Here is a 14009-nt window from a genome sequence, read left to right as displayed (position 1 = left end):
GCAGGTAATGAAAAGATATAGAGTAATGAAATAGATTTCAGCTTCAAATTTCCACAGCAAGTTAAGGCAATAACGTGGGTTTGCTATAGCTGATTAACTTACGTAAATACTTGTGTGTTTTTTCAAAATGTTTAGATAATGCTTTTAGATGATTACACTACTAAATTACTGTCACTGTGCTGCAAAATGACTGATCTACTGGCAGAGGGTATCACAGGTAAGTGTAATTCTTGTTAATGTACAGATGGCAATATCCTGGTAAGAAAAAGGGAAGGAGTGAAATGGATGATACCCTTCCAGAAAAGTGTTTTTATTTGGTTGATGAAGACAAGTAGCTATGGGATATTAGACTAGTAGACTTTCTGGCTTATACAGTAATTACCCAATTGTGATTTATTATTTTTTTAATGAAGAAATAAACGTTTCTTTGCCTAGAAGTTCAGATCCTTTTTTTAAATATTTTTTTCCCTAAAGATTGCTGTAAGGGTTGGTTTGTTTGTTTTTCAGTGTTTTGTGCTTTTAAGATTTTTTTGTTTGGTTGGTGTGGTGGGTTTGGGTTTTTGGGCTTTTTTGTATGTGATTTTTGTTTTGGGAGAGGGGAGTGGGTGTTTGTTTGCTAATGCCTGTCTTTGAGATTGAAATAAATGCACAAAATGTAAGCGATCTAGTTTTTAATTAGCTTTAGGTCTAGATTTTTATAAATACATTTGTAAGAGGGCGTTGTTTAGACTTGGTTATTTTTTCACAAGTAGCAAGACTTTTCTTATTTCAATTATTCAGTATAAGATGATTATTCTGGAAGTATAATAGCAAAACTGTATCAATTTCCTTTTTCAGAGTGTGTTATAAATCATAAGAGGTACTACTTATCCTTTGTGAGAAACTGTCAGTGAGCATGTATCCTCTTCATTAAGAAAAGCCTTTTATTTTTAGTGAGTACACTGCTGAAAAGAGCCTGTCTTTCAGCATCCAGATGTCTGACATAACTTATCTTCCTCATTCCTCCCACACAAAATTTCTGCATTCTCAAGCTAGTGTACTGCAACACTATATATTAATGACTTTATTAAAGAGAGAAAAACAAGAGTTGAGTGAAGCTGATTTGCTGAAAATATCTAATTTGTGCCTGCAATTATACTGAAACAGAGTAAGTGCCCAGGAAATAGGCAAACAAAGGACAGAAGAGGCTGTAGTCCAAAATGATGCCCTGCATAATTTTGCTCTCCCTCTCCTTCAGTGTGCTGGAAAAAGAACCATCTTGCCAAGGCAGTTCTCTTGCAAGACAGTTTGTACTGGCCCCCATAATTTGAGCATGTTTACCTTGCCATATCTTTCTGTGTGAGGTCAAAACTCTGCTTGTGTAGAATACCCAGGAAAAATTTAGTCCTACAACTTTAGTTGTCACTAGGCTGAGAGTTGAAGAAGTCGTGTGCTAACCTGATGCATTTAAAATAACAAAGAAAAAAACAGGGCTTTCTTGGCAGATGATATGTCCCTGCCTCTAATATTGTAGACAACTTGATTGCTGTTACTTTATTAACTCTCTACTGCCTTCCTTAAAGATGCATAATGCTCTTAATTATAAAATTTATATATGATATATATATATAAATAATATTTTTTACTTTATAGTGGTGGAGAATGTATATAAAAACCGTGAGCCTGTCCCACACATGAAAGCAATATATTTAATAACTCCCACAAAAAAGGTTAGTATTTTAAAGAAAGTGTTGCAAGATCGTTCAGACTGAAAAAACAATCTTATTTTAAAATGTTGATTTACTGTGTACAGCTATGCAGTACTTAACTTTTGCATTTTCTGTAATACTTCTCTGTCTGATGCTTCATTTCCCATAATGAAAAGAAAATGCTGTGCTACCAGAGTATGTTACAAACAAGTACCTTGTGGTCAATGGAGGCACTGTTTCATTGCTTAGCTATTGTAACCTCACTGAAAGAAACGTTGTATCACATAATGATGCAATAAATTGAAAAATAGAATTCAAAGTAATGGCTCTAATAAGATTTCTATTACTTCCTAAAAATTCTTGGGAGAATAAATCTCAGCACTGTTATAGGTGGGAAATTTTACAAGTACCCTGATTTGGGTGCTTCCTAAAGTGATCTTGGTGCATGACTGACCATCTGTAACTGTTATTCTTGCTGTGGAATTAAAAATCTCAAGCTTAAGTGTTTTCTTGTATGTTGAACTTCAGTATTCCTAAGTGGGACTTGGTAATAGGGTGGGAGAAACTTTATCTGGTATGTGAACAAAGGTAAAACACTGTCATGATGGTTTTTTTCCTTATTTTTTCTACCCCCATAAGTCTGTAGATGGACTTATTGACGACTTCATCACTAAATCATGCAGCAGATACAAAGCAGCATATGTGTATTTCACTGACTGTAAGTAAGCTTTTGTGTTGTAGTTTGATAACTTTATATAGGTAAATAAGTAAGCTCCTCACTTCTTTCCTATAATTGAGTACCTGAAAAGTTGAGAAGATTTGAGACTCAAGTCATTAACCATATATTTGGGTTGCCAGATTGTGGTCACCATGCTGTGTTGCAATAGTAATTTCTTTCACAATTACCAGTCTTGATTGTTCTGCTCCTCAGCTTTTAATTTAGGATATGTAGTTTTATTTTTAAGTATTCCAGTCTTCACCTGTGTTGGAGAGTGTGGAGGAACACAATTCAGATATAACTACGTATCTCCACATAAACAAAATAAATATGCATGAGAACTTTCTGCAAGAGCAGTGCTAGTAGTTGGTTATTTCAGGTAGTTCTTCAGACTTGTGAGCCAGCTTTTTCCCTTCACCTGGAAGAAGGGGCCTACTTAGCCCTTGCATGCACAGCAGAGGCAATGAGTGTGAATGCACTTAATGTGCCTGCACGTTCCCTGCAGTCACTCAGTGTGACTAAAACGGTCTGTAATGAAGGGAAAACAAAAAACCCAAGCGTGCTGCTGAAGGCAGGGCCTGAGTTGTGACTGTCTTTGTGGATGTCTGTGCATGGTGCATATCTGCTACTGTATGTTCTCAAAGCAGTTATCAAATTACTATCCAAAGCTCTTGGTTTCTTGGTTCATTTCACACTGAAGCAGCAATTACTGTTCTGGAAAAATACTATCTTGCTCTGTGTTCCTTGGTTGCAAGTGGCAAGCTTTCAGTTTGAATACTTGCCAAAACTTTTCCTGTTGAGATGAATAGTTCCTGAGTTAGAGAAATAGCTCTGTCACTTAGAAGTCTGTGTAGTATTCGTGTTGTCCACGTATTCCTTAAATTCAGTTTCTAGACTGGGATCCAGTGTAGCCTGGAAGCATAGTGGAACACATTTGAGACCTATATTAAATTCTGTATTTCTGTGTTTTGCTGTTAGATATGTACACATTATTTCTCAGTTTAACCTTTTTTGTAGCTTGGGAAGTATTTTTTCTCTCCCATATGAGAATAAATAGCAGAAAGTTTTGCTTTGATAAAATCAGCATCTTTCACAGCTGCAGACCGTTATTGAGTGTTCTACAACTTTGCTTGCACAAAGCTAGTAAAAATTGACTAGTAGTGCTTTTTGAACAACACAAAATATTGATTATATGTTCCCTCTCACTTTAGGAAGAGCAGGCAACTTTTTTTTGTATTTTATGGTTTATTGGTTTTCAATTTAGAATTGTCTGTTCTGAATACTGTAAGCTCATAAGTGAGTTGACAGCTGGAATATGCACAAATTATTTATACTTAGTCTTTTTTTTTCCCCTAGTTTGTCCTGACAGCCTCTTCAATAAAATTAAATCTTCATGTGCAAAATCAATAAAGAAATGCAAGGAGATCAATATTTCCTTCTTCCCTTACGAGTCTCAGGTAAGTTAATCTTAACAGCAAAAAACAGTCTGGAGGATTATTTTCAAGTGTTGCTGACCTTCTAGAAAACAACGAAATAAAATGTAGCTTTTGACTGACAAACTGTATGTGAGATGTTTTACCATTTTGGCACATTTCCAGTGCTCATCTGTGCTTTTCAGATAAAACAAATGCTCTCATACTGAAAGGTTTATTCTTTGCACGTGGTCTGTTTGCCGGACTTAATGTCAGTTAAGTAGGGAGGTTAAAGAAGGAATCTGTTCCCTAAGAGAAGGCAAGTGTTCTGGTTTGTCTTCAGTAAACAGTAGAGTTTATGTTACTGCTTATGCTGAGGTGTTACTTTGGCAGACAAGGTAGGTTGGTGCATAGGAATAGGAGTAAGTAGGACCAACTACTTGGTGAAAATCAGTAAAGAAGAAGAAATGGATTAAGAGAACTGCAGGGAAGGGGAACAAAATGAAAGCCTTACAAAAACCAGGAAATAAAAACTACCACAGCCTGACAGACTTTTCAGTGAGCGTGGTGGCTTGTTTGTTTGCTTTCCAGTGAGGTTGATGCTCCCAAGTTTTGTTTCAAACTGTTTTGGGGAGCTCTGCCAAGGCTGCTCTTCAGAAATACTCTACCAAATAAGGCCTATGAAAATTTTGTGGTCGTGGTTCTCCAGAGGTCTCACTGTCAGAGTAGAAATTGTTACTAGTTTTCTGATGTTGAAAATAAGCAGCATTCCAGTTGAACAACACTCTTGTTGGTTTTGGTGTAGTTTTGTATTCTAGATATTTTGGGTTGTGAGAACATTTTAAATCCGTAGCAAAGGAGCAGCGTTAACTGGTTTGCCTTTCTGGGGTGCTAAGGGTGAATAATCAGAGTGAGCTCTGGGCAAAGTCCAGGTGACTATGTACTTGAATGAGGCAAACATCTTTATCTGGATGGACGTTCTTCTTTGGCTCTGTAGTTACAGAGTCCATCTGAAGCTGGAGAAAATCCATCTACTGACAATGGGGTTGTTTCTGTGTTTGCATTCCATTTACAAAACTGTTGAAAAAACTTTTTTTCTCTGTAGTACTAAACTTCTTTTATCAAGGTTTAATGCATTTAAAAAATTTCAATTATTGAAGGTAAAGTCCTCATCTAATAAGCAGATACAATACATAAAATTTTATTTTAAATTTAAACTTGATACATTCTATAGTTATTCTGATATTGCATTGTGTGGCTCTGTACAAGACACTGAAGAGGATTTAGTTCTTCCTGATATCTTTTCCTTCCTTCCATCTGAACAGGCAGTAAGCAATTTGAAAAATACAGTAATTTACATAGGAGAAAAGAGTAATAGGGAAAAAGAGTGTGAGAACAAGAAGCTGATGAGCTCAACAGGGCAGAGAAGGCGGAATGAAGTGTGGGATTAATTTTTTTTTGGTGGTATTATGTGTGACTTTCTCATTTAGTTTTAAATTATTAGCAAGTTTTTTACCAGATATTTTAGATATGTGCAATTTAGGCCCTTTTTTCCTTGTTTGTGCTCTACCTAGGTATTTATTCTCAATGTCCCAGATGCATTCTACCGCTGTTACAGTCCGACTCTGGAAAAGACAAAGGAGAGAGATGCTGTAATGCAAGTAATGGCTGAACAAATTGTTACCTTATGTGCCACACTAGATGAGAATCCAGGAGTACGATATAAAAGGTATATAAAGGGGTGTGATATAAAGTCAGTGTTTTACAGTGTAATTGCTTTCACTTCTAGTGCTTACCACATTGTTTGGTCATAGCTTGAGGCTGCAGCATAGTTTGGTTAGTTGGGTTTTTTGGTTTATTTTTGTAATTGTGGGTTAATTGTTTTTAATCCACAACTCTGAAATATGGAATGATAGGAATTTGTGAAGTGTAGGTAAAACAGTGAGTTATTTCTCTATTTACATTTGTAGAACAGTACTTGCTAGATCCTGTTTTGTTCTAAATGGCTTGTTTCATGTTTGGTCAGTAGGATGACACAGTTATGCTGCATTCCTGTGTACCAGATGCATAATCCTGTAGGAGAACTGCTGCTGTTTGTAGATTTGCAGCTCCACTTGGTGCCAAGGAATTCATAAATTGCTGTGGCAGATGGGATCAGGATTTCTTGTAGTAGAGATATTGAGAAGAATGCCTCCTTTGAGCTTTGAAAGGGAGTACAGATTAATATCTTCGATGTCAAAGTAGACATCTGAAATTGTGTTCAAGAACTGCATTCTGTGCTGTAATGTGAAGTGGTGCCTTATTCTCTGCAAAGGTAACAAAGAAATAACTGCTTGACTGTTTCTTTTTCTTTTCTTTCCGTTTGTCTTTCTTCTTTCTTGTTTCCTGCCTCTGAGTGAGACTTTTAGGTGCTGGGCCATATGCCAGCTCATGTCAGTCTTTTGGCTGAAGCTGTTTCTGCTGTGTGAAATACCTGAAGCATTCAAAGAGTGGAATCGTAATGTAAAAGTGCAAATATATTGGAAATACTTAGAATGGAGTTCAGAAACTGCTCGTGAAACCAGAGGATCAATCTAGGGAGTTCTTTCTGTTTTAAAGGTAGCACCTTAGTGTACTGATGAAGAAATTTAAGTTCTTTTTGCATGCTTCCTTTTTTTCCCAGTGGACCATCTGATAGAGCCAGCAAACTTGCACAGCTTGTTGAAAAAAATCTTGAAAACTACTACAGAACAGATGAGAAAAGCCAAATAAAGGTAGAAAGTGAACTTAAAATGTTTGCTACTTTTTTTTAAGTCTGGGGAAAAAGAATCATGTTCAAAATAGGCTTTGACAATAGGTTCTAAAAACCCAGATTTTATTTAATTATGAAGGCAACTAATTGCCATTTAGTTGTTTTTGTGTATGATAGCAATTTAGAGGTAGTAGCTGATACAGTAAATCTGTATCTAAGGTAAAAACTGATAAACTGATTTTACTTGAAAAATTAGCCCTGTGATGATATAGGGGATGATATAAACCTGAAGACAAGTGGATAAATTTTGTTTTAATATCACCTTCCATAAGGCTGTGTGTAGAGGGGACTTCCCTGCAGAATTAAAATGGCTCTCCTGAAGGGATTTATTGTCCACAAAGATAGAGCTGTTCATGCAAATAATAGTTTTGATCTGTCCCTACAGGTCAGGGCTGATTAGGGCAGCTGCTTTAACACAGAAGTATAGGCTAAACCATTCTGACTTGGTGGCTTTGCACTCTGCTACAGAAATAAATGTACCTGCTGCTACTGCCACTTTATTAAATCCCAAAATGAAACTTTCAGTTGAATGTTTGGAGATTTTTTTCCTGTGTTGCAGCACAATATAGATAATGGGCACTGAAATATGAACAATGCAGTTACCTATGAAAAGTCAGTGAGTGGCCTTTTTTTTTTTTCCTTTACACTTTTTGTTCATTAGATGAACAAAATTCAGGTTACTGAGAGCATTACCTTAAAATTAATATTTAAACCCATTGTATGTAATTTAAATGTTTGTTGCTAATAATGTTGATAAACACTTGGACCATACTTCAGGGTTTTTTCAGTTATTTTTCAAAACATATCTGCAGTGCTGTAACCTTAATGTAAATAGATTTAACATGCATTAACTTTGTATTGTATGTCTTAACTTCTTCATGTTTGTTTGATGGCTTTTTAGGCTAAAACCCACTCCCAACTAATAATAATTGATCGTGCCTTTGATCCAGTATCAACTGTACTTCACGAGCTCACCTTCCAGGCAATGGCGTATGACCTGCTACCAATTGAAAACGATACTTACAAGCAAGTACTTTAAAAAAGAAAACAAACCTAAACCCCTTTACTCTTGATTATAAAATCTCTGGAGTTGTTTAGCATAATTGCACCATGGCAGTATTAGCTCCTTGTATTACATAATGGTTGCTTCACTTATGACTCTTTCCTTTTGGATTTGTAACTTCATTTTTTTAACTTCCTCACTTAGTTGAGATTAGGTAGGATCTAACTATCATTTTTGTTAAGTTTTGGGTCTAACAAATTGCATTTTTTTAAAAAACCAAGAACTTTGTCATAGTGCACACTGAGATTCTCTAGATTTTCTTTCATATTCTCAACCTTTTCGACATAACAAGACAAATTAGGCCAGTAATTGCATATTGAGAAAACTCTTGGTTATTTCTCAGAAATGCTCAGTTTTATAGCTCCAGTAATTTAATTTGTGTAGTTGTTAAAATGTACATGTTTCTATTCTAAGTGCACATTTAAGTAAGTCGTGTTCAGTTCATAAGCAGTGTTGGAACAGTCTAGCAGTGGTTTGCATAAGTTACGTACTTTGCTGTCAGATTGTTCTGACAACAAGGATTTTGGTAGGACTTTGCTTTCTGATGACCCTCTACAGTAAATGAGACCTGATGGCCTCGTTGTTTGGTCAAGCAAACAGGAATGCCTGTCTTTGGTTGGAAGCACTGAGTGAATGTTTTCATAGAAAGTGTAGAGTTCTATGAATCTCTAACTCACCAGGTATGAAGATGTAGCAGAATATGTTTTATAGGTAGCCATGATCTGAATTTCACAATTAATCCTGTGATTTTTTTTTTTTTTCCCATTCTGCTTTCTGGCAACTGTGTGAGTTTCTGTAAATGTGAAAATATTGTGTAATGTGATTACTGTCTTGCTTTATAGGTTTATTGTGAGCTTTGTTTATAGTCAAGTAATAACTGCTCTGTAATGGTGTGAAGCATGTTTCTTTTTATATGTGAAGCAATTTGCTCTGCTTGGTCTGTTTTGTTGGTGAATGGGACTTCATTTTCCTTCAGTTATAAAATGTCTTATAGTACACATGGAAAGCTGCACTTTGCAGTTGCAGTGTGTTGTTTGTGCAGTTTGCATTTGGAACCAGAGGGAAGTTGACATTGAAAGCTGAAGAGAAATGGAGGTGCATGTGAATGTGTGATTAAGTCTCTAGTTACTGTTGGTTTAAAAGAATGTCCAGAAGCTATTGCCCCAAAGAACCATTCTAAAATTCATCTTCTATGTTCAAAGATGTAATCTGTAAAATCCTTCTGTTAATTATATTTTTGTGAGGCAATAGCTTGGCTTGTAAATGAAAACCTTTGTATGTTACTGCTGTTACCATTCATGTTCATTAAACTGTAATAAATAATACTGTCATAAGTAATGAGAATTAGGGGAAACCCAAAAACCAAATTACTGTCTGAATTTTCTCTTGGAAGATACAAAACAGAAGGATCTGCTGGGAAGGAAAAGGAGGCAATTTTGGAGGAAGATGATGACCTCTGGGTGAAGATGCGGCACAAGCACATTGCAGATGTGATAGAGTATGTGAATGAATAACAAACCCAACTACTTGGTTTCTTTGAGAGGGAAGGTATTTAAGCTGTTTGGTAGGAATACAGGTAGTAGTGAAGATGGTTTGTAATATAGACTTCATTCAGTTAATTAATGGATGCCAGCAAGAAACTGTGCTTCCAAAATACGTTATGTATCAAGGTATACTGTTATGCTAATGTTACTTACAGTTCTTGAGGAAAATGGAAATAAAGTAATTTCCTGGGAAGTATTTTCAAATCTTTTGCATCTGAAGGGATTATTTTGTGTAAAGTACTAGCAAGCTGTTACATCAAATGACGTTATGCAGATATCATAAGTTTAACTGACATTGTTTCTGTGAAAAATTGCTCTCTTCTCTGAAGGAGACCTGTATTTGAAGTTTTTACTTTCATTCAGAAGTTCATGTTGTACAGTTCCTTTAAGATTTTAACAAAAGATTTAAGAACTTCTGTGCTGTTGTATTCAATAATTTTTCTTTTTTTTTTTCAGAGAAATACCAAAACTTTTGAAAGAGATTTCATCAAAAAAAAAAGAAGCAGAAGGAAAAGTAAGTTGTTTAAATTGGAGTATTGCAGTCTTTCCTGATAATTCAGTTGTTTTCAGCTGTTCAGATCCATTTAATTCATTGACCTATTACAGAGATTGAGGTTTTTCTCAACTGGAATTTTCGAGGGTTGTGGGGGAAGCAAGGCTGCAACAAGAAGGGAAATAAGCATGTCAAATATTGGGGGGGCCAGATTTTCAACTTGTATTGTTTCTTCACAGTTATCACTCTCTGCTCTGTCCCAGTTGATGAAAAGGATGCCACAGTATCGTAAAGAGATCAGTAAGGTAAGGGGTCTTTTGTAATTACGTCACAATAAATAATTCTGTGCACTTTAACTTTCTGTGTTATTGGAGTTGACCTTTATTCTGTTGTTTTCCTGTTGAGTGTACTATATAGCTGTTCTCCAGTAGGTTCACCTACTGTAAAATTTGGAGAAGAAAACTTGTTTCCAGGTGTTTCATTTTACTAAGTAAAAAAACCATATTATTTGTGTGCTTTGAGGATTGAATATGGCATTAGTGTTTAATGTTTTAAAAGGTATTACTGGGGCTGGTCTCTAAGTGAAGGGTAAAACATGAAAAAATGCATGATGGTTCTGAAGGATAGTTGAAAGATTGACTCTTATAACCAGTAAAAATGATTAGTATGTTAAAAAAAGACAGTAAAGTTATGGCAGCTTGTGGTTGTCTTTTTTCTCCTTTCTTTCTGTCTTACAGCAAGTTGTTCATCTTAACATAGCAGAAGATTGCATGAGCAAGTTCAAATCTAACATAGAAAGGCTCTGTAAAACTGAACAGGTATGTTTAAAAAAGCCAAAACCCAAGCAGCAACTTATTGCAAATACAGATTTTTTTGTTTGCAGGAATAGAGGCTTGTTTTAAGTGACAAAAATCTCATGCCTTTTATTTTTTTTCCGTCAGTTTTTGAGGTACTAGTATTAAAACTAAATGAGATGTACAAGGCTCTTAATCTGCCAGTAATGGAGGTATTCTTAGAGTTTGGGGGTTTTTGTCTTGAAATCTGGCTGATTTTTATAAAGACCATCTTTGTTTTCTTTGTTCAAAACTCCTGTGAGGTTGCTGTAGTATGTTCTGCTGGTGGAAGCCTTTTTAAAATGTCTGGGAAAAGCACCTGTTAGGGTGAGGCATTACATTTTACTATTAATCTCAAGTAAAAAACTGTAAATTACATTTCTGGGAGTTCTAGATATCAAACACTTTTAAATGTTTGAGTGTTATGTAGAGCTATTATAATGCTGCAGCTATTGAAATAAATGTCAGACGTGTCATACTGAGTTTAAATTGATGTGGCTTGATTGTTTCCTGAAACCTATGGTTTCATAAAAATGCATTTCAAAACACACAAAACAATATTGCTTTTTAATGACTACTCTCCAAAATCATTGTGTGTTAGCTCTTTATTTTTTATTAATTTAGGACTTGGCTCTTGGAACTGATGCAGAAGGTCAAAAAGTGAAAGACTCCATGAGAGTCCTCCTTCCAGTTCTGCTGAACAAAAGTCACGAGAGTTATGACAAAATCAGAGCTATTCTGCTATATATCTTTAGCACAAATGGTATGATAACTTGTCCTATTTTTTCCCTCAGTGCTATTAATTTGAATTCAAGTTTTAGGATAGATATTTTTAGTTGATATAAGTTAATATTGGAGTTGATGGCCAGGTTTGAAAGAAATCTTGTCCATCCTCTGTAGCTGTGCTCAAATTGGTAGCAAAGATACTACTGATAAGGAGTTAAGAGATGTAATTCAAGTGCAGATTTATACGGTGTTTTAGCATCATTCCTGTTCTTGGATGTGTGCAATAGTTTGTTTTCTTGTTTTCACAAATTAAGTCAGTGGGGAAGAATTTGTAGTAGAAGAGGAGGAAATTGGCAGAATGCTGGTCCGAGGAATCTGCAGCAATATCGAGTTTTGGTCTCAAAAATGGACCATTAAACAAAATTTTATCTAAACTATAATAGTATGTTAAACAACGAAACAAACAAAAAAATCCTGGACTAAATAACAGCCCAGACAGTGTGAGACAAAATTGGTCTTACAGTCTCTTGGTAATTAAGTTGTCTGTTTTCCATATATTGAAGGAACTACCCAGGAGAACTTGGAGAAGCTGATCCAGAATGTGCATATAGAAAGTGATAGTGATATGATAAGAAATTGGAAATACCTTGATGTTCCTGTTATCTCTTCAGTAAGAATGTATTTATTTATTTTCTAAGTTCCTACTACCCAAGCACTTGTCTACAGCTCTTTCAGCAACTCCTAGTAGTATTATCCAAGTCTGTTTTTGGAAACAGGCAATTACTAGGAATTCTTAAATGCTAAATCCTTTGAAAATTATTCATGTTAATTGTTTAAAGTAAGGTACCCATAATGTTCCCTCTACAATCATCAGATGGTGACTTGACCTAGCTGGTTTTGGAAAGTGCCAATTTACTCAGTTCCTTGTCTCTGAAGTTAGTATTTCTAGTGTACACTGAATTCTGTAGGTATTAATTGTGGTTCTTTGTCATTATTATTATTTCTTTAAATTTTCCTACTGATGCCCCCTCCTTCCACTACTGACTGTGAATAATTTTCAAAAGTCCAAATACATTATATAATGCAACCATGTTTTGAAAATCTTTTCAGTTTGCTGTTCAGCAGCATAAATACCCAAGAAGAGACCGTTCTTCAGAAGAAACCTTTCAACTTTCTAGGTGGACACCTGTTATCAAAGATGTTATGGAGGTAAATTTGACCAACTAATTAATTCATGGGTGAAGTGCAGAAATTTACTTGAGTGAGCAGTTACAGCCAGTTCATACTATTATGAGTTACTGTTGTCAAATACATCTGGTGAAAAAGTGATCTTTTTTTAGTCTGTCAGTAATACAGAACATTTGACTGCTTTGTGTTAGTAATGCTCTTTATTAGAGGTCATTTTAAAGGTGAAGCAAATGAAAGTGAAAGCAAGAAGTCTTTTAGAACAGCTTGTCCTGTGATTGGCAGTGTTTAGTGTAATTTAAAGATTTGCTTTGGGTTTTTTTTTTCCTCCAGTGGGTTTTTAAACTGCAATTCAAATCTAAACTGTAATGTGGTAGAGACTGGAAGATGTTTCTTGCCGGAAATGTAGTTCCTTTATTCTTAAACCTCTTCCTAAGCATCAATTAGTGACTGATGTCAGACAGGGTAGTGAGTTCACTGGACCTTTAATCTGACCCAATGCTGTAATTCATAGATTTTGGTGGCTTTCACATGCTCATTTGTATTTTTAGTGGACCCTGACTTCTCTCATACACTGCTGTAGAGAAATTAAATACTTTGGGTTGTTACAGATGAAAAGCTGCTTGTAAAATCTGAACAGTTAAATCAATATTGTGTTTATAAAAAAAACAGTTTCTCCCAATTCCTTGTGATACACAAAAGACTTAGAATACATTTTAGCATTATGTGGTCTAGCACTTTGTTACATAGGACTGTTGTTCATGAGATGCGACTTGCAATTGGTTATTCTAAGCTGAATATGTTGGCATTGAATTCCAGGTAGACATCCTTACTGAAAGCTGAAACTTGGTGGGTTTTAGGTCTGCAAGGCTGTTTAAAGTGTGTCTTTGTTTTGCCCTTCAGGATGCTATAGAAAACAAATTAGATTCAAAAGACTGGCCTTATTCTTCCCGGTGTCCTCCCACCTGGAATGGTTCAGGAGCAGTAAGGTAAATAATTTTATTTCCTGAGAAATAGTTTACCCCTTTCTCAGTATTTTTGTCATATACATTCTAAAGAGTTATGGAAGTGTGCTTACTAAATGGTAAAATAATGTATATAAGGTAATGCTAAATTCTCAAGCCTATATTTTTATTTAATCTAAAACGTACTGAACTTGGTTGTTATTTTAATAATTCTTCTTAGTCATATAGACCTTTACTTGGAGTACCTCCCTTTTGATAACTGATAAATGATCAATTTATGTAAACACTTTCGCTGAAATTACAATCAAACCATGAACTGCATGACAGGAATTAACTGCTTGTTAAGTATATAATTTTAACCAAAAATGAATCAGTAAAGCTGGATAAATGTCATCTTCTGAAATCTTTTGCAGTGCACGCCAGAAACCTAAGGGTAGTTCCAGAGAGGAGCGGAAGAGCAGTGCAAGGCTGATTATATTTGTGATTGGGGGAGTCACATATTCTGAGATGCGCTGTGCTTATGAGGTTTCTGAAGCCTACAAGTCCTGTGAAGTTGTTATTGGTAAGCTTGCCTTGGGAGAAGGGTGGTGT

General features: G+C 35.5%; 1 protein-coding gene across 5 annotated transcripts in view; it reads left to right on the top strand.

Moving 5' to 3' along the window:
• The window catches only part of STXBP3 (syntaxin binding protein 3), a 20518-nt gene that overhangs the window by 3686 nt on the left and 2823 nt on the right, over positions 1-14009 (top strand). For 3 of the 5 annotated variants that reach the window (XM_064664527.1, XM_064664528.1, XM_064664529.1), the window contains exons 3-18: positions 136-217; positions 1633-1709; positions 2328-2406; positions 3763-3863; positions 5393-5547; positions 6481-6571; positions 7511-7635; positions 9066-9170; positions 9673-9730; positions 9949-10014; positions 10447-10527; positions 11167-11305; positions 11832-11938; positions 12379-12477; positions 13357-13442; positions 13832-13980. In XM_064664527.1, coding sequence (XP_064520597.1) covers positions 136-217; positions 1633-1709; positions 2328-2406; positions 3763-3863; positions 5393-5547; positions 6481-6571; positions 7511-7635; positions 9066-9170; positions 9673-9730; positions 9949-10014; positions 10447-10527; positions 11167-11305; positions 11832-11938; positions 12379-12477; positions 13357-13442; positions 13832-13980 — 1600 coding nt within the window. The remainder of the gene's footprint in view (positions 1-135; positions 218-1632; positions 1710-2327; positions 2407-3762; positions 3864-5392; positions 5548-6480; positions 6572-7510; positions 7636-9065; positions 9171-9672; positions 9731-9948; positions 10015-10446; positions 10528-11166; positions 11306-11831; positions 11939-12378; positions 12478-13356; positions 13443-13831; positions 13981-14009) is intronic. The other 2 variants (XM_064664530.1, XM_064664532.1) reach the window with 2 other exon arrangements.

This window comes from Pseudopipra pipra, chromosome 9 (genome assembly GCF_036250125.1).
Source record: "Pseudopipra pipra isolate bDixPip1 chromosome 9, bDixPip1.hap1, whole genome shotgun sequence".
Lineage (NCBI taxonomy): Eukaryota > Metazoa > Chordata > Aves > Passeriformes > Pipridae > Pseudopipra > Pseudopipra pipra.
The sequence above is the reverse complement of the archived record's forward strand: the minus strand, read 5'-3'. Positions and strand labels throughout refer to the sequence as shown.